The sequence below is a fragment of the Lipomyces arxii genome, assembly GCF_038497795.1.
Source record: "Lipomyces arxii strain Phaff 12-163 unplaced genomic scaffold V1512scaffold_3, whole genome shotgun sequence".
In the NCBI taxonomy this organism is placed as follows: domain Eukaryota; kingdom Fungi; phylum Ascomycota; class Lipomycetes; order Lipomycetales; family Lipomycetaceae; genus Lipomyces; species Lipomyces arxii.
In genome coordinates, this window is record NW_027117702.1 from 182,932 (window position 1) to 196,980 (window position 14,049).

Sequence of the window (14,049 nt, forward strand, 5' to 3'; positions counted from 1 at the left end):
GCTGGAGTCCGTCGAGATCAAGTCAATACGAACAAACAACAGAATGAGTGGATACGATCGAGCCTTGTCCGTGTTTAGGTACGTTTTGATGATAGAATTTGCTGCTGTTTTTAACATGTATCAGTCCCGATGGTCACGTCTTTCGTATGCTCAGATTAGAAAAGTGTATCGCGAGAATGCTAATAGAACAGAGGTCGAATACGCACTCGAAGCAGTCAAGAGAGGAACATGCGCAGTTGGAGTCAAGGGACAGTCTGTTGTTGTGCTTGGATGCGAGAAACGAACGGCGATGAAATTACAGGACGTCAGAATCACTCCGTCCAAGATCGCGTTGATTGATCATCATGTCTGTCTGGCGTTTGCAGGGTTGAATGCTGATGCCCGAGTGTTGGTCGATAAAGCACGAACAGAAGCACAATCGCATAGGTTGACGGTTGAGGATCCAGTGACGATTGAGTATCTGACGAGATACATTGCTGGAGTTCAGCAGAAGTATACACAGTCTGGTGGAGTTCGTCCGTTTGGAATCTCGACCTTGGTCATTGGATTCGATCCTAACGACGACACACCCAAATTGTATCAGACTGAACCATCTGGTATACACTCAGCATGGAAAGCTAATGCGATTGGAAGATCGAGTAAGACCGTGAGAGAGTTCTTGGAAAAGAATTACGAAGCCGATATGGACAGGGAGAAGACTATTAGACTTGCCATTAAGAGTCTGTTAGAGGTTGTTCAAACTGGAGCACGTAATATTGAGATTGCTATAATGGCACCGGGCAAGACCATTGAGGTGAGTTGTGTTTATGTGTTTAGTGGGATGATACTGATTAATAGATGCTGGACTTTGACAGTATTGAGCAGTTCGTTAAAGATATTGAGACTGAAAAAGAAGCAGAAGCAGCAAAGAAGAAACCGAGAGGACAGACCAATAGTGCGTAAATAGCTAATGCATTTTGTTATATATATATATATATAAACACACATGTAATTGTAAGATCATAAGATTCAGGGTTCAAACTTTACCTCCCACCAACTTCAACATGCCCGTCCTTGACGGTTTGGGCGGTTTCGGTTCAGGAAGTGAAAGTGACGAGACAGGAGGTCTATTCAAGCTTGACGTTCCTGTTCCTGTCGAGTCCATCACGTTTGCCGGGCTTGAGTACGTCCCGACCCATGCCGGGGTGTTGGAAGCTGATTTCAATGGCACGAGTGTCAAGTTGCAACACGATGCAGGTGCGACTGGGTGTGGAGGCAAACTATGGCCTGCTGGTGAATTGCTGTCGCGATATTTGGTGTCTGCGAAAGATGATGAGTCGTATGTTGGTCATCAAGTGTGGAAGAGAGCCAAAGACAATGTCGTGAGGGTGCTTGAGCTCGGAAGTGGGACTGGACTTGTAGGGTGTGTGACGATACATATGAACAGTATAAGAATCAGCTAATTGAACAGTCTTGTACTTGGAAATGCAATGAAGAATGCTGGACATGAGGAAAATATCAAGATCACGATAACTGATCAAATGTACGCTGTTTACTGTTTACTGTTTCTGGGCGTGTGCTGATATTTAGAAACATGATGGGGTTAATGACATCAAATGTTAGACTAAATGGACTTGAGGATATCGTTACCCCAACTGAACTAGACTGGGGATCTGACTCGTCTGGAATGAAGGTTCCTGATGTTATTTTGGCTGCTGACTGTGTGTACTTTGAGCCTGCGTTTCCATTACTCGAGAAGACTTTACTGGATCTAACTGGGCCAAATACTCTTGTTTTAATGAGTTACAAAAAGCGCAGAAGGGTATGTCTATTGCAGTCACGATATCTTTATGCTAACTATTCAGGCTGACCATAAATTCTTTCATGTATGCTCTCCATGTGACGATGTCGGTCTAATACTGACATAACAGTCTATTCGAAAGTCTTTCATTATTGAAGAAGTCAGTAACTCGTCTCTGGCCTTTTCCGTTCTAATAAAATAGGTCAAAAATTACAAGGAATATCCCGAATTCTCACGAGAAACCGTTTTTTTGTATCGCCTGATACCCAAACGCAAATAGCATCATATCACATATTATATCGTTAGTCTATTTACATCGCGCCTCTTAGTCTATTTACATCACGCCTCTTCCCTCTGCTGCTCCTCCTTCCTATCTTCGTCTCCCGCCATGCCAATTCTACTCTGTCGCTTCATCGACGCCAAAGCAGCAGCCCGTTTCCACCTATTCAGCGCTTTCTTCTCAAGCTCAATTCCCTTCTCAATATGTGACTTTGCAAACGCTCCTCCAACCATCTTGGCCTCTTCAACCAACGTCTGATTCTCGATTGCTTCTTTTGACCGGATCTTGTAAAACTCTTTTCTGGCTTTGTTATACGCCTCCATCTTGTCCAGTCCCTCGTTCTCGGCTATCCACATTGTCCGCTGAACCACACTCTCGCCATCAACTTGCTGATATAACTGCTGCAGCTTACTCCAGTCCTGCCGTCTGAAATCCAACGCATCCCGCTCAATCAGGATCCGAGGCCTCGACAGTTCCCATGGATGCTGCTCGTAAAAAAGCTTTCGGATTTCGTCTTCAGGATACACCAACTCTTGAGGCTTGAACCGTTCCGCAACACTCAGTTTCTTCCCGGCCCCGTTCACGGCAGGCCGTGTCGACAGAATCTGTGTAAAATCAGTCGACGGCGGCGTCGCGAGAAGCGCCTTGAACCACGCAGGCTCGCCGTGCATTGTCCCGCTCGCTAGCAGTTTCGATGTCCTTTTTAAAATTGTAACGACTTCTTTCTGTGGCTTCATCTTGCTGTTTGTCCAAACGTTTTCGACTGAGCATCCGAAAAATTCAATTCCCGTTCTTGGTCAGTCACGTGACTAGGGTTTACTTTCCATGAATTTTAAAAAAATATCTACGTCTTCACGATATCTCCTTTAAAAAGTCAATTGCACGCCAATTGGAAAATTATATACAGGTTGAGCTAGATATGCACTTGGAAAGCAGAAGATATATTTGTCGATACTGTTAAGACCTCCGTCAGACTGTTGTTACCGGTGCTCTTCTGCTGAAATTCACCACAATGTGGTCGCGGCTTCGCTGCTACGCGACTCCGCTTCTTGCCAGATCTCTATACACAGCGGCTCTGGCTCGATGTCGTCCTCGGAGAGACTACTCGAGCTCTGCACTGCAAGTGACAGACACTACAGAGATGGCGCATGTCCGCAATGCTGTACAGCCGACTGAAGATGGGACGTGGTCTGAAGATGGTGAACATGTGCATGAACATGAGAAAGAACATCAGAATGATCAACCCAGCTTGAAAAAGGCTTTATCAGCTTGGGTTTTGGCAAATACAAAAATTAGAACAAACAAGACTCACAAAATACAGAATCAGCCCGTCTCTCGAGCACAGACCGACTTCATAGGCTCGCTGAGTTCAGACAAGTCAGTGGCACTTAGACGTGCTCAGATCAGATCAGAAATGGAAGGATACTCACCTAAGTCGGTCGAGGCAGTGTTTGAAGCATACATGGCCCTGCCTTTACCTCGGCCACTAAACATATCCCCCACAATGCTTGACTCTCTTGTACTCTCATACTCCTTCTTGAGCAAGAAAGACTATGTCCTTGGCGATCAATATGAAGTCATACTAAAAGATCTCAAAGCCTGTCACATGGCAGTCTCGTATCGCGAACACGTGGTCCGGATAGCATACGCTGCAGCGACTGATTCTTTGCAGTACCATTTTGCCAAAGACCGCGGCCGGTCGCGACTAATTCGCGCTCTTGAGTGTTTCCGAGACATGGAGCTCGACGGCCACATTGAAACTGGACCGGCCGCTTTCAACGTCTTGCTTGCGTCTGCGAGTTTGTGTTCAGACATGGCAGTGTATAGCAGCGTGATTCGCGAGATGCGGGCCCGCAACATTGCTCCGGACAGAGTCACATACCTGAACATGCTTACCCGGTATGGCAAGCTGCGCGACCGCATCGCAGTCCAGGTCCTGTACGAGAAAATGGTTGCCACGCACGAAATCGTCGACATTGTCTCGCTCGAGACCGTTGTGACCGCGCTGGTCAGGTGTCGCGACATCCGCGCAGCAGAAGCGCTGGTGCAGTTTATCGAGTCGCGGGCGAAAGCAAACGGGTGGCGGAAAGTGCGCTTGAGCGATCGCGAGCACCGGAGACTAAATTACATTTTTGCCATTCTGGCAGACAAGAGAAAAGACCAGGTTGAGGCGTACGGCTCGTACTCCACAGCCGGCGATGACGCGGTCCAGATCGTACCGCGTGCAAACACGTACGACCCGCTACTTTGCTACTACACTGCAATTGGGGATATCCACATGACCGTTCTCACGCTCGATAGATTTGACATGTTTGAATGCGACCGCGCACGGGCTTACCTGGTTATTTTCAAAGGATTTTACACGCATGCGGGGGAAGGGTCTGAGTGGTCGGTCGACAAGCTACAGGGCCTAATTGACGACATGCTCGGACGCGAACTGGGCAATGGCGGGAGCGACCTGTTGGTATGGGCGCTCCGGGCCATGGCTGTCACGAGCAAGAACGTTGCAGGCGTTAAGGAGCTCAGAGATAAGCTCGAGCGGAAGTTTGGCCACGATCTTACAGACACATGCGCCGAGTCCGTTGGCTGGGTCGAGGCTGCACTCAGACGAGAATTTCTCAACCGACCGCCTCCAAAACGAAGGACAGTTAGGTTCAACAGTCTGTCTACCGTTTAGTTGGTTTTTGTACATACATGTAGCATTATATCAGGCGCTTTGGTTCAATACATTAATTTACATTGTCTTCCTGGTCGTTCCAGTAATTCCCTATTATACACTTTCACTTCTCTGCTCCACCGCCAGTCTTGAATGATTTGCCCTCTGAATCGTCAAAAGTCTTGCGGGCTTCACGAATCTCCTTTGACATTCGCTGCAGTTCATCAACTCGTCCAAGCTTGACGTAGTCTTTTCTAAGCGCAAATTTGAAATCGTCAATCCGCACCTTGTTTCTATTCGTAGTCCTTGCCAATCGTGAGGCCTCATGACACTGTTCCGTCAGTCTAAATCCAAAATAATTCAATACAATACACACCATGTCAACTATATAATCAGTCAAGATGTCCTCGAGCACATTGACAGACTCAACTGTTGGATTCGGGACGTCTCCATACGCGTACATCAACGCCCGTACGTTTGCCGAAAACAACTTCGGCAATTTCCGCCGCTTTGATATTCCGTCTGCCGACATTTTGATGCTCTTTTTGTCTTGTCATGAAGCGCGATGCATAGACGGTAGCAGTATTTAGCCCTAACCCGATTATCCCTAACCCCATTTATTCTATATCGTCAGTTCACACAGTCTACGCAGTCAACACAGTTACCAGTCAAAATGGTGAGTATCACTTCTGGGGCGTGATTGAGTACTAATACGCAGTCTGCTTTATTTAACTTTCAATCACTTTTACTCGTCATACTTTTGCTCGTCTGTACGGCGACGTACGCTCATCAAATGGTACCAGCCATAATGAACAGAAACAGACATGGGTATGATGCGTACACTCGTACGCTTGACTGTGGCTAACAGAACAGGTTCTTTGGAATTTTTTGGAAAGCTGCTCGGATAGGCGAACGACTCAGTCCGTACGTTTCGCTATGTTGCGTCGTTATGGCCGTATGTTACTGGTTTTAATACACTGACCATACTGACTACTAGTTCTCCTTAATGGCTCAATAAAATATTTATGAATAATGAATTACTGTACAATATTATTACGAAAACTCATACACGTCTCCAGTGCCTGCACACATCTTCGCGACCTTGCCTGATCCGACCACACGTTCGAGTTTTAGTGCGTCCCATTTTGAAAACATACTCTTGACCGACACGGTCCCCTTTTCGGCTTTGCCTTCACTCACACTCCTCAGCAAAAACCGGCAAATCTCAGCATAGTACGTCGGGTTGTCGGGCAAGCCGTACATAAACACTGTCTCTGCGCCTCTGATTTCGTAGCGCCGGAAATGGTGCAGTCGCTCGGTGTATAAGAATATTTTTGTCTGGCCGGCCTTGAACTGCGCACGGGCACGGGTCAACTCGGACACGGACGTGTACTCGTTCGCTGCCGAGAACGCGAATCCGGTTGCGCCGAGTTTCTTGTTGACCATGTGTTCCTGCTCGAGATAGTTCCGCACTCGGACGTAGTCGACGTAGCTTGGAATGAAAATCAATACTCCGGCGGAAGAGGCCGATGTTGTGCGCATGAGCGACGGCAGGGCTTTGGCGACAAAGTACTTGAACCGTCTGTCTGGATCGTCTTGTGGCGTCGGGGCGTGGATGCGCATAAACACATGTGGCATTCGGCCACCAATGTCAGTCAGCACGCCGGAATAGGTTGGATGGAACTTGACTTTGCCTGCGACGTTGTTCATATGATGCGAGAACAACGCATTGATGCTCGGCGTGTTAAACTCAGCAAACACAAGCGTCTGGCGAAGATACTTCGCCTCGCTATCGAGATACCAGTTCCGGATCCGGCTGAAGTCGCACCCGTGGGACTCTGTCGGGATCAAATTCAAATGGCTAAAGATCTGGGTGACATGGTCCCAATTCTGCATCGCCAACGCGGCGGCCTGGTCTACGATAACGACCTCGACCGAGCTGAGGTAGTCGAAATCACGTTTCTTGTCACTGTCATTGTCAGTACATGCGATGCGCACAATTCTGACACGTACGTTTTATCGCCAATAGCAAGACGCAGACCGAGGGGACTGGCGACAATCAGGTCTGAGCTGTAAAACTCTGTGAAGAGCTTCACGGTTTTACGCGTGAGCTTGACGCCTATCCTAAAATTATCGTCGTTGTTGCCGTCAAATAAACTTCTGAAATCGTCCGCTTTTGTGTTTGCCAGCTTTGCGCTCGAATAGTACTCGTTCTTAAACCGTTTCAGGTTTTCCTGCTGGGTCGTGCCTGCTAGCGAAATGACAGTCTCAATAAAGTCATGTGCTGCTTGTCTGGTTGGTAAAATGACGAGTACTTTGGCTCGAGTAAAGCCCTGGTCTCGTAGCTCCAGGCTGTCGTCAGGTTGTCGTGCTAGTTTTGCATTATCTTTTAAAATCGTGTCGCGGGTCCTAGTCCGTTAGTGATGGCGATAGCGATAGAGACACGATAGTACGTACTTAAACAAGTGGTTTAGAGCATGCAAAGTGTACATGTTTTGTAGTTCACGTCCGTTCTTGGGCGTTCTTGAAGTGTATAGCAAGTCCTGACCAGAGAACATAGGTACAGCGACGGAATGCTGTAGTGCTGAATAGCCGGATTCTAGTAGTTAGCAATGAACTGAGTATAGGCAATTATAATACCAGCTGCGTATTTCTTATTCAGCGCGCTAAAAGGCGTAATAAGCCTGTTTTTGATCTACTCAATCAGTCATTTTCTTTTGACCTCACTAGATCTATCTACCTTCAGTCCATTCAGACTCAATTTATCGTGCAACTTCATTCCACCTGGTCTTTGTATACTAACACTGAATTTCTCGTCCTTGATAGGTTTTTCACTCTTCCATCCTTCAGTTTGGGCTGCTTCAATCATCTTCTTGATCAGGTCCATGTCAGGGTTAGCAAAATGATAGCTAAACGGATCTTCATGATCTTCTTGGCCATCTGATTCTTCTGACTGTTCTGACTCAATTTCATCCATGACCTCCTGCTCTGCCACCTTTGTTTCCTCGCCTTTCCTTTTCTTCACTGCCATTTCCGTTGACTTTTCACTTAATTTCGTCGAACAAAAAAATAAATTGGGACTTTATTAGTGCGGCTCACAAATGTGGCTGATACTAGCATGGCTAGTGCAGAATGGCTGTGCAACCTCAAATTTTCTTCGTCCGCGAAAGAAAAAAACACATTAAATAGAATTCAACCACAAAAATGTCGTTTTTGCATTTATCAAGTCCGTCGAGCTCGAACGCGACTCCGTTGAACGTGATTGTTCATCCTCAGGTATTTTATCGATACTAATTGCGCGTAGTAATCACGCTAAACAAAGTCATAGGCACTGTTCACTATCCTTGACCATACCCTCAGGCGAACAGAAGGTCAAGAACCTGTAATTGGGTCACTACTCGGAACAAGATCGGACGATGGAACAGAGATTGAAATCAAGACGTCATTTGCTGTTCCTCACACGATTTCAGGGTCACAGGTTGAGATTGGAATGGAATATCACAAAACAATGTACAATCTGCATCATAAGGCAAATCCAAAGGAGATTCTGGTTGGATGGTATAATTGCTTGATCAGAATACATGTCATCAAATATTAATCATTCAGGTACTCGACTTCGCTTGAGCTCAACACAATCTCGGCCTTGATTCATTATTTCTACTCATCTGCTCCTGATGGCACTTTCCCTCATCCAGCAGTGCACTTGACAATGCAGACTGAACCCTCTGCTGACATGACAATCAACACATATGTCTCAACTGGTGTCGGTGTCGACCGTGAGCGGATCCTGGAAGGATGTCTGTTTGTGCCTGTTCCGCATGAAATTAGATACAGTGAAGCCGAACGCAGTGGCCGTATGTTGTTTCTATGTTTACTGACTACGATATTGTATTGACACATTTAGTGGATTTGGTCGCAAGTGCCAAAAGTACAGAAACACGAAGCACAAGTATCGTGAGTGATATTGGCAGTCTCGAGAAATCAATCGAAGACGTGCTTGACATGCTCGACCGGGTCAGCGCTTACGTTTCTGGCGTTGTCGACGGAACTAGCCCAGCAAATGTTGCTATTGGAAAATATCTACTGGCGAACCTGAGTCTGGCTCCAAAGATAGAGCCCGAAGAACTCGAACGTCTGTTCAATTCGCATCTGCAGGACGTTCTGCTTGTCGTGTACCTTTCCAACTCGATCAAGACTCAGATGGAACTATTTAACACGCTCAAGCGGATGGCTCTCGTTAGTGCGTAAGTGTAATTTATGTATATTTTTTTTTTCACAATATTTCTGTGCGTAGTATGATACATGTAGTCTTTCATATAGGATTGTATTTAAGGGGGTCAGGAGGCAGTGAATATAGGGTTAGGTGATACGTCCCAGTATTCCAACTTCACCACTTTTTTTTCACCGATCAAGGGTCAATTGGAAGCCTAATCAACACACACTGTTCGAGCACACGCCAACGCTCTTGGCTCGCACATTCACACACTCCAGTCGAACCACATCAGCGGACCCAAATGCCCCGGCATGAGGGGTCACGCCGCACCGGCCGGCTGTGGACCTGGTTCGGCATTTTCACGAGCTCAATCTACCTCTTGCTTGTCGTGCTCACTATCCCGCTCGCGTTCGACGTTGGCGGCGAGGATTGCGGGCTTGCGTTTACTGTTACGCTTGTGCTGTTTTACTTCTCACTCGCCACGATCAGATTGCTGGGAAGAAACACGAAGTTCTCAGCCGCGACGCATCTGGTGTATTACTCCCAGCACGTCATCATACCATCGCTGTTTATATTTTTTCTGAATATTTACGCTGTGCCTGAACGCGGGATTCATGCTGCGGTCTGGAGCAAGGTCTTGATCCCGTGGCAGTTCTTTCTTCAGCATGCGACCGCAGGGTTCTCGATCCTTGAAGGATTCTGTACATTGCTGGCGATCCAGGCTGCCGGTCAAATCACACGGTGGCTGGTCAAGCGCAACTCGGACCTGTGGACCATTGTCTTGCTGGTCGCGTCGGGAAGCATAATCACAGGCGCATGCTACTTTTTATACAGAATATACACATTCCCAATCACAATCGGCATCGGCAACGCGACCTTGATCGGCGTCTTGCTGACTTGCACCACATTTTTAACAGCTTACGGTGTCGTTTCCGGTAAAGGCAACCTGATTGAATCCAGTTTGCTGGTGTCATACATGGTCTACTGTCTTTACGAGACGTTTACAGATTTCCGGCCCACAATCTCAGATACCACTACAAGCACAACGCCAGCATCACCAGAGTTCCCACCAGTCCCGAAACTGATTGTCGACAGCTATGCGACAGTCGTCGCGTCTTTGGCCGCCACTGTGCCCACTAGTTTCGTGACCATGTTTGACTTCATTAACGCCGCGGTCTCGACCATCACGCCTTCTGTCGTCGTCAGTTTGGCGTATCGCGTGCTGGTGCTGTTTGCAACCACACAAATCATACCTGCCATCCGGGACAGTGATTCACGACCAAAACAAAATAATGCCAACGACCGCACCAACGGGACCGCGGTCGAGGACGACGACGAAGAGGAGGAAGAAGAGGAAGGACCAACGAGTGCGGTGTTTGTGACTGCTTATTTTCCCTGCGTGTTGATTGCAGTCTACGCGCACTTACTGATGCAACATTTCGGATACTTAAGCAACCAGACCGAAGTCTTCGGGCTTACATTTGAGTCGTGGCCGCTCTGGAGTTGGGTGAACTCGTTTGTCACACTTGGCTTGTATGCGTCTGAAATCATTTATGGTAAAGAGAGCAGGAACGAGAGTTTGACGCGGCACTGGAAAACCGAGTGACGAAGGGCATATGACTATTTATTGTACACTATTCTAATGCATTGCTTAAATCATGCTACAGGAAATGAAAAACAACAGAATAATAATCAGAGTATGAATGCAAATTCTCGTCTTTGAGGATATTTATCCCTCGGAGCTTGACTCTATGTTTGCTATTGTCTCATCATGTTAAAACAAAAACAGGAAACTGGTATATTTGACTATACGATTCGTCATGTCCAAATAACAGACACACAAACAGTTTCAAAAAATATGTTTCTTTGCACAAGAATAAGCTCCATTGAGTTCAGTGCCAACACGTAATACAAACAAAACGTGTCATTCACGACATTGAATCGCATAACTATGACTTCTTACTCGACACGACGGAATCCGCCGCGTTCAAGAATAAATATCGCCGAAATAAGCATGTGTAAACACACCCACAAGGGACCAACGCAAGTTACCTTCATACTCATCAACATCACAAGGTCACATATACGGACCCGAGACTAGGAAGAGCAGACACTGAACTGCGGATTACGGGCAGTGAGATTATCACCATGTGTTTCCACACAAAAACCTCTCGCGAGATTCCTCCCAGGCCGGAGACTTTCCCCAAAGCATATAAGGCATTGTAAAACGCCGCGGTTGTTGCTTCGACTGCGATTCTTCGTGCAAAGAAACTGTGACAGAAAAAATAAAATTTGTCGCCTTATATGCGTTGACACTAGACCCTCAAATTACATGTGCTGTCTACTTTGACCTTCAGATTAAATGTGCGGCTTAAAATATATGGGTCCAAAATCGATCTCAATTGTAATTGCTACAAGCAAATGAATGAGAAATGCTGGCACCGCCAGAACTATTTGGCATAGTTGAGGAGAACATTTGTAAGTACTTTACTGTGCCATTGAATTGTCTAACAAAGCAGACCGGTGCGCAGAGATCGATCGGCTGAATTTCCCGTTTCTTGAGACCTTGTCATTGACGACCATTCTCAGCATAGGCCAGCAACCGCCGTCTCCTGCGGTTCATTTGTTTGCAAGAGAGCATGGTATTGTGATTAAGCACATGCAGTTTTCGGCATGGAAAATGTCGGAAGAGGAGTTCAAATTGTTGCCGGACCACGTCGTGCAAGAATGTCTGTCATATGTGCTCAACACTAAATATTGCCCGTTGTTAATCATCGACATGTCGTGCACGTTTATTGGTGTGTTGAGGAAGTTACAGCATTGGAATTTGTCATCGATCATTAACGAGTATCGTGAGATGTCGTTCGACCGATCACAGTACTTGTACGAGCTGTACATTGAAATGGTTGATCTGAACAAGTTCTCGATCCCGAAATTACGACTTGTCGAGACGCATAGTGGGGAATTGACTGAATATAGCGATGTCGACAATTGTCAAAAGTTTCCAGTCCAACTCCTGCCGAAATGGTACATTAAGCAAGAACAAATGTGGATCCAAGACAAGCAACGAATGCGACAATCATAGCAGCAAGACAACAACTACGTAATCAAAATGAGAAAGATGTAGTTTAGTTGTACATTCATAAAGTATAAACATTAGACCAAATTAAAACAGCAAAACAAACTTAAACGCCTGTGCTTGTTTGTCATAATCATAAAGTACTACACAGACATTGTATAATATATAATAAAAAACCACATAGAAAACTCCGCAAATCCCATTGTATATTCCAAACAAACCATATATATGTGCCGACCGTAAATTCGTTAATCCAAACTGGGTAGTATTGTGTTCTTCCAACCGTCATCGGCTTAACAACTTACTCGATAGAAAATCCTCAAGCTGTGAAGGCGTCAGACCTTCGAGCACCCATGGAACATGCTTGATTTCGGAAATAGACATTCGTTTGGTCGGATCCTTGTGTAGCAAATTCATCAGCAACTCTCTCGCCTGCTCAGGTACTGCCGGCTCGTCCGGAAACACGAGTGGGTCTTTGGCGATTACATTAAACAGCTCAAACTCGTTGTCAGCCGTAAACGGGCATCGACCGTAAAACAAGCAAAACAACGTTACTCCTAACGCCCAAATGTCGATCTTATTTGTGATGTGTGGCCGAGGCTGGTCTGGATCGTTGTAGCACAGCTCCGGCGCGAAGAAAGCCGGGGTGCCGGCCGTCTTTGCCAGTTCAAGCTCGTCATCTTCTCCGGACAGACTGGAGATGTAAGACACACCAAAGTCAGAGATCTTGATGACACCTTGTTTTGTCATGAGCAAGTTTGCAGGTTTGATGTCACGATGGATGATGCCTTTATAATGTAAATATTCTAGACCAAGCACAACATCACGAAATATGGTCCGAGCATAATCTATTGACATTGCTGGAGACCCATCATCATTTTGCCATTTGATTTCACCAAGTTCGACGTATTCCAGTACTAAAAAAATCTTTTTTGAAGACGGATCGTCAAGTACTTCTCGTAATCTAACAATATGAGGATGATTACATTTCTTCAATATTGCGACCTCTCTTCTAATTTTTTCTTCTTGACTTAATCCAGGCCGAAGTGGTCTACCTAATCTTGGTCTTCCTAGTCTATTCATAATTTTGATTGCCTAATGATCAGTAAATGGCCTTAACAAAACATACTCGATCTACGTACAACATAGTCGCCAGTAGTCAAATCCCGACCTAATTTCACTTTACCATGTTGACCTCTACCTATTTCATGTATAATTTCATAAGTATTTAGAGTTTTCCGGCCAGATATTGGATCATAGTCCATACTGATTGAATGTGTTTCTTTAACAAAGCAATTTGAATTGTGATTGTTATTGTTATTATTAATAGTCATTGTTGTGTTGTTTGCTGATAGTAAAGCCACAGTGAGGGGAAGCGGGGTGATTGAGACAGTTGAAGTTAGTGAGGCCGGGGTTGATGTTGAAGAAACGATAGTAAGTTCTTGGGCGGCATTGACAAGTGAAGACGATGAAGAAGATGAAGACGACGATGAATAGTAGATCTTTGAGTGTGAAATTGGATCGAGACTGTTATTTAAATTGTTATTTGAACTTGATTTTATAATAAACAGTTTTCCTTTATCAATTTCATTTGCAGTCGAAGATTCATTTGTAGTGGTAGTAATAGTACCACTACTATTAGTACTCTCACGATCACCACCGTCATTGCGATCTCTGAAAGAGCGAAGAAGTGGTAAAAAGTGCATTTGCTTTTATTTTTTTTTTTTCAATTAGACAGATCAGATTTAATTGGAACTTGAAATGTGCAGTCAGATTTAATTGAAACTTGAAATGTGTGTTTTTGTGTATGTGAAGTGTATGCGTTGTAGTGTGTGAGAGTGAGTGTAAGAGAGAGAGAGAGAGAGACTCGGCAAAACTGGTGATCCCCAAAAATTAGCACAAGACCCTTAATGAAGTTGCATTTCCTAATTAAGCTAAATTATTTTTTCAAGTTAAATTGTAGTGTGTTTTTGCTTTAATTTCGTTGCTTTTTTGATTTTGTTCTTGTTCTTTTGTAACATGGAATAATACCATTATTTAT

General features: G+C 45.4%; 11 protein-coding genes across 11 annotated transcripts; 7 read left to right on the forward strand and 4 right to left on the reverse strand.

Moving 5' to 3' along the window:
* The first annotated feature begins 28 nt into the window (after positions 1 to 28).
* On the forward strand, positions 29 to 981 carry V1512DRAFT_274438 (nucleophile aminohydrolase). The gene is made up of 4 exons (XM_066917779.1): positions 29 to 78; positions 125 to 144; positions 192 to 793; positions 838 to 981. Exons 1-4 carry the CDS (start codon positions 44 to 46, stop codon positions 940 to 942), a joined length of 762 nt encoding a protein of 253 aa, XP_066772909.1. The 5' UTR covers positions 29 to 43; the 3' UTR covers positions 943 to 981.
* A 38-nt stretch (positions 982 to 1,019) lies between these two features.
* Positions 1,020 to 2,406, forward strand: V1512DRAFT_258936 (putative methyltransferase-domain-containing protein). The gene is made up of 6 exons (XM_066915530.1): positions 1,020 to 1,402; positions 1,451 to 1,522; positions 1,570 to 1,801; positions 1,845 to 1,865; positions 1,911 to 1,940; positions 1,983 to 2,406. The coding sequence occupies exons 1-6, from the start codon at positions 1,044 to 1,046 to the stop codon at positions 2,058 to 2,060; spliced, it is 792 nt and encodes a 263-aa protein (XP_066772910.1). The 5' UTR covers positions 1,020 to 1,043; the 3' UTR covers positions 2,061 to 2,406.
* Positions 2,054 to 2,811, reverse strand: V1512DRAFT_258940 (mitochondrial 37S ribosomal protein mS23). The gene has a single exon (XM_066915531.1). It carries the CDS (start codon positions 2,795 to 2,797, stop codon positions 2,120 to 2,122), a length of 678 nt encoding a protein of 225 aa, XP_066772911.1. The 5' UTR covers positions 2,798 to 2,811; the 3' UTR covers positions 2,054 to 2,119.
* A 104-nt stretch (positions 2,812 to 2,915) lies between these two features.
* On the forward strand, positions 2,916 to 4,805 carry V1512DRAFT_258941 (uncharacterized protein). Its single transcript, XM_066915532.1, has one exon. The coding sequence runs from the start codon at positions 3,073 to 3,075 to the stop codon at positions 4,735 to 4,737; it is 1,665 nt and encodes a 554-aa protein (XP_066772912.1). The 5' UTR covers positions 2,916 to 3,072; the 3' UTR covers positions 4,738 to 4,805.
* V1512DRAFT_258942 (transcription initiation factor IID, 18kD subunit-domain-containing protein) lies at positions 4,768 to 5,263 on the reverse strand. The gene is made up of 2 exons (XM_066915533.1): positions 5,093 to 5,263; positions 4,768 to 5,047 (listed from the first exon to the last, which is right to left on the reverse strand). The coding sequence occupies exons 1-2, from the start codon at positions 5,246 to 5,248 to the stop codon at positions 4,841 to 4,843; spliced, it is 363 nt and encodes a 120-aa protein (XP_066772913.1). The 5' UTR covers positions 5,249 to 5,263; the 3' UTR covers positions 4,768 to 4,840.
* Positions 5,264 to 5,372: 109 nt separating this feature from the next.
* Positions 5,373 to 5,769, forward strand: V1512DRAFT_258943 (uncharacterized protein). Its single transcript, XM_066915534.1, has 3 exons — positions 5,373 to 5,392; positions 5,435 to 5,544; positions 5,590 to 5,769. The coding sequence occupies exons 1-3, from the start codon at positions 5,390 to 5,392 to the stop codon at positions 5,687 to 5,689; spliced, it is 213 nt and encodes a 70-aa protein (XP_066772914.1). The 5' UTR covers positions 5,373 to 5,389; the 3' UTR covers positions 5,690 to 5,769.
* Positions 5,726 to 7,854, reverse strand: V1512DRAFT_258945 (uncharacterized protein). Its single transcript, XM_066915535.1, has 5 exons — positions 7,457 to 7,854; positions 7,357 to 7,411; positions 7,174 to 7,315; positions 6,730 to 7,125; positions 5,726 to 6,685 (listed from the first exon to the last, which is right to left on the reverse strand). Exons 1-5 carry the CDS (start codon positions 7,745 to 7,747, stop codon positions 5,770 to 5,772), a joined length of 1,800 nt encoding a protein of 599 aa, XP_066772915.1. The 5' UTR covers positions 7,748 to 7,854; the 3' UTR covers positions 5,726 to 5,769.
* A 31-nt stretch (positions 7,855 to 7,885) lies between these two features.
* Positions 7,886 to 8,995, forward strand: V1512DRAFT_258947 (maintenance of mitochondrial structure and function-domain-containing protein). The gene is made up of 4 exons (XM_066915536.1): positions 7,886 to 7,992; positions 8,045 to 8,274; positions 8,323 to 8,570; positions 8,621 to 8,995. Exons 1-4 carry the CDS (start codon positions 7,921 to 7,923, stop codon positions 8,962 to 8,964), a joined length of 894 nt encoding a protein of 297 aa, XP_066772916.1. The 5' UTR covers positions 7,886 to 7,920; the 3' UTR covers positions 8,965 to 8,995.
* A 130-nt stretch (positions 8,996 to 9,125) lies between these two features.
* On the forward strand, positions 9,126 to 10,702 carry V1512DRAFT_258949 (ICE2-domain-containing protein). The gene has a single exon (XM_066915537.1). The coding sequence runs from the start codon at positions 9,231 to 9,233 to the stop codon at positions 10,533 to 10,535; it is 1,305 nt and encodes a 434-aa protein (XP_066772917.1). The 5' UTR covers positions 9,126 to 9,230; the 3' UTR covers positions 10,536 to 10,702.
* A 561-nt stretch (positions 10,703 to 11,263) lies between these two features.
* V1512DRAFT_258950 (tyrosine phosphatase family-domain-containing protein) lies at positions 11,264 to 12,115 on the forward strand. Its single transcript, XM_066915538.1, has 2 exons — positions 11,264 to 11,407; positions 11,449 to 12,115. The coding sequence occupies exons 1-2, from the start codon at positions 11,362 to 11,364 to the stop codon at positions 12,012 to 12,014; spliced, it is 612 nt and encodes a 203-aa protein (XP_066772918.1). The 5' UTR covers positions 11,264 to 11,361; the 3' UTR covers positions 12,015 to 12,115.
* On the reverse strand, positions 12,043 to 14,047 carry V1512DRAFT_258953 (kinase-like domain-containing protein). The gene is made up of 2 exons (XM_066915539.1): positions 13,151 to 14,047; positions 12,043 to 13,103 (listed from the first exon to the last, which is right to left on the reverse strand). Exons 1-2 carry the CDS (start codon positions 13,712 to 13,714, stop codon positions 12,294 to 12,296), a joined length of 1,374 nt encoding a protein of 457 aa, XP_066772919.1. The 5' UTR covers positions 13,715 to 14,047; the 3' UTR covers positions 12,043 to 12,293.
* Positions 14,048 to 14,049: the final 2 nt, after the last annotated feature.

Excerpts from the sequence above, each read along its gene's own strand:
- V1512DRAFT_274438 (XM_066917779.1), top strand. The coding sequence starts at position 44 with ATGAGTGGATACGATCGAGCCTTGTCCGTGTTTAG. Across the intron at positions 79-124 it reads CGAGCCTTGTCCGTGTTTAG|TCCCGATGGTCACGTCTTTC; the intron begins GTACGTTTTGAT and ends AACATGTATCAG. Across the intron at positions 145-191 it reads TCCCGATGGTCACGTCTTTC|AGGTCGAATACGCACTCGAA; the intron begins GTATGCTCAGAT and ends CTAATAGAACAG.
- V1512DRAFT_258936 (XM_066915530.1), top strand. The coding sequence starts at position 1,044 with ATGCCCGTCCTTGACGGTTTGGGCGGTTTCGGTTCAGGAAGTGAAAGT. Across the intron at positions 1,523-1,569 it reads ATCACGATAACTGATCAAAT|AAACATGATGGGGTTAATGA; the intron begins GTACGCTGTTTA and ends GCTGATATTTAG. Across the intron at positions 1,941-1,982 it reads AGTCTTTCATTATTGAAGAA|GTCAAAAATTACAAGGAATA; the intron begins GTCAGTAACTCG and ends CTAATAAAATAG.
- V1512DRAFT_258940 (XM_066915531.1), bottom strand. The coding sequence starts at position 2,797 with ATGAAGCCACAGAAAGAAGTCGTTACAATTTTAAAAAGGACATCGAAA.
- V1512DRAFT_258941 (XM_066915532.1), top strand. The coding sequence starts at position 3,073 with ATGTGGTCGCGGCTTCGCTGCTACGCGACTCCGCTTCTTGCCAGATCT.
- V1512DRAFT_258942 (XM_066915533.1), bottom strand. The coding sequence starts at position 5,248 with ATGTCGGCAGACGGAATATCAAAGCGGCGGAAATTGCCGAAGTTGTTT. Across the intron at positions 5,048-5,092 it reads CTGATTATATAGTTGACATG|TGTCATGAGGCCTCACGATT; the intron begins GTGTGTATTGTA and ends CTGACGGAACAG.
- V1512DRAFT_258943 (XM_066915534.1), top strand. Across the intron at positions 5,545-5,589 it reads ATGAACAGAAACAGACATGG|GTTCTTTGGAATTTTTTGGA; the intron begins GTATGATGCGTA and ends CTAACAGAACAG.
- V1512DRAFT_258945 (XM_066915535.1), bottom strand. The coding sequence starts at position 7,747 with ATGGCAGTGAAGAAAAGGAAAGGCGAGGAAACAAAGGTGGCAGAGCAG. Across the intron at positions 7,126-7,173 it reads GCTCTAAACCACTTGTTTAA|GACCCGCGACACGATTTTAA; the intron begins GTACGTACTATC and ends CTAACGGACTAG. Across the intron at positions 6,686-6,729 it reads CTTGCTATTGGCGATAAAAC|TGACAAGAAACGTGATTTCG; the intron begins GTACGTGTCAGA and ends TGACAATGACAG.
- V1512DRAFT_258947 (XM_066915536.1), top strand. The coding sequence starts at position 7,921 with ATGTCGTTTTTGCATTTATCAAGTCCGTCGAGCTCGAACGCGACTCCG. Across the intron at positions 8,275-8,322 it reads AAGGAGATTCTGGTTGGATG|GTACTCGACTTCGCTTGAGC; the intron begins GTATAATTGCTT and ends TTAATCATTCAG. Across the intron at positions 8,571-8,620 it reads TGAAGCCGAACGCAGTGGCC|TGGATTTGGTCGCAAGTGCC; the intron begins GTATGTTGTTTC and ends TGACACATTTAG.
- V1512DRAFT_258949 (XM_066915537.1), top strand. The coding sequence starts at position 9,231 with ATGCCCCGGCATGAGGGGTCACGCCGCACCGGCCGGCTGTGGACCTGG.
- V1512DRAFT_258950 (XM_066915538.1), top strand. The coding sequence starts at position 11,362 with ATGCTGGCACCGCCAGAACTATTTGGCATAGTTGAGGAGAACATTT. Across the intron at positions 11,408-11,448 it reads CATAGTTGAGGAGAACATTT|ACCGGTGCGCAGAGATCGAT; the intron begins GTAAGTACTTTA and ends CTAACAAAGCAG.
- V1512DRAFT_258953 (XM_066915539.1), bottom strand. The coding sequence starts at position 13,714 with ATGCACTTTTTACCACTTCTTCGCTCTTTCAGAGATCGCAATGACGGT. Across the intron at positions 13,104-13,150 it reads TGACTACTGGCGACTATGTT|GCAATCAAAATTATGAATAG; the intron begins GTACGTAGATCG and ends ACTGATCATTAG.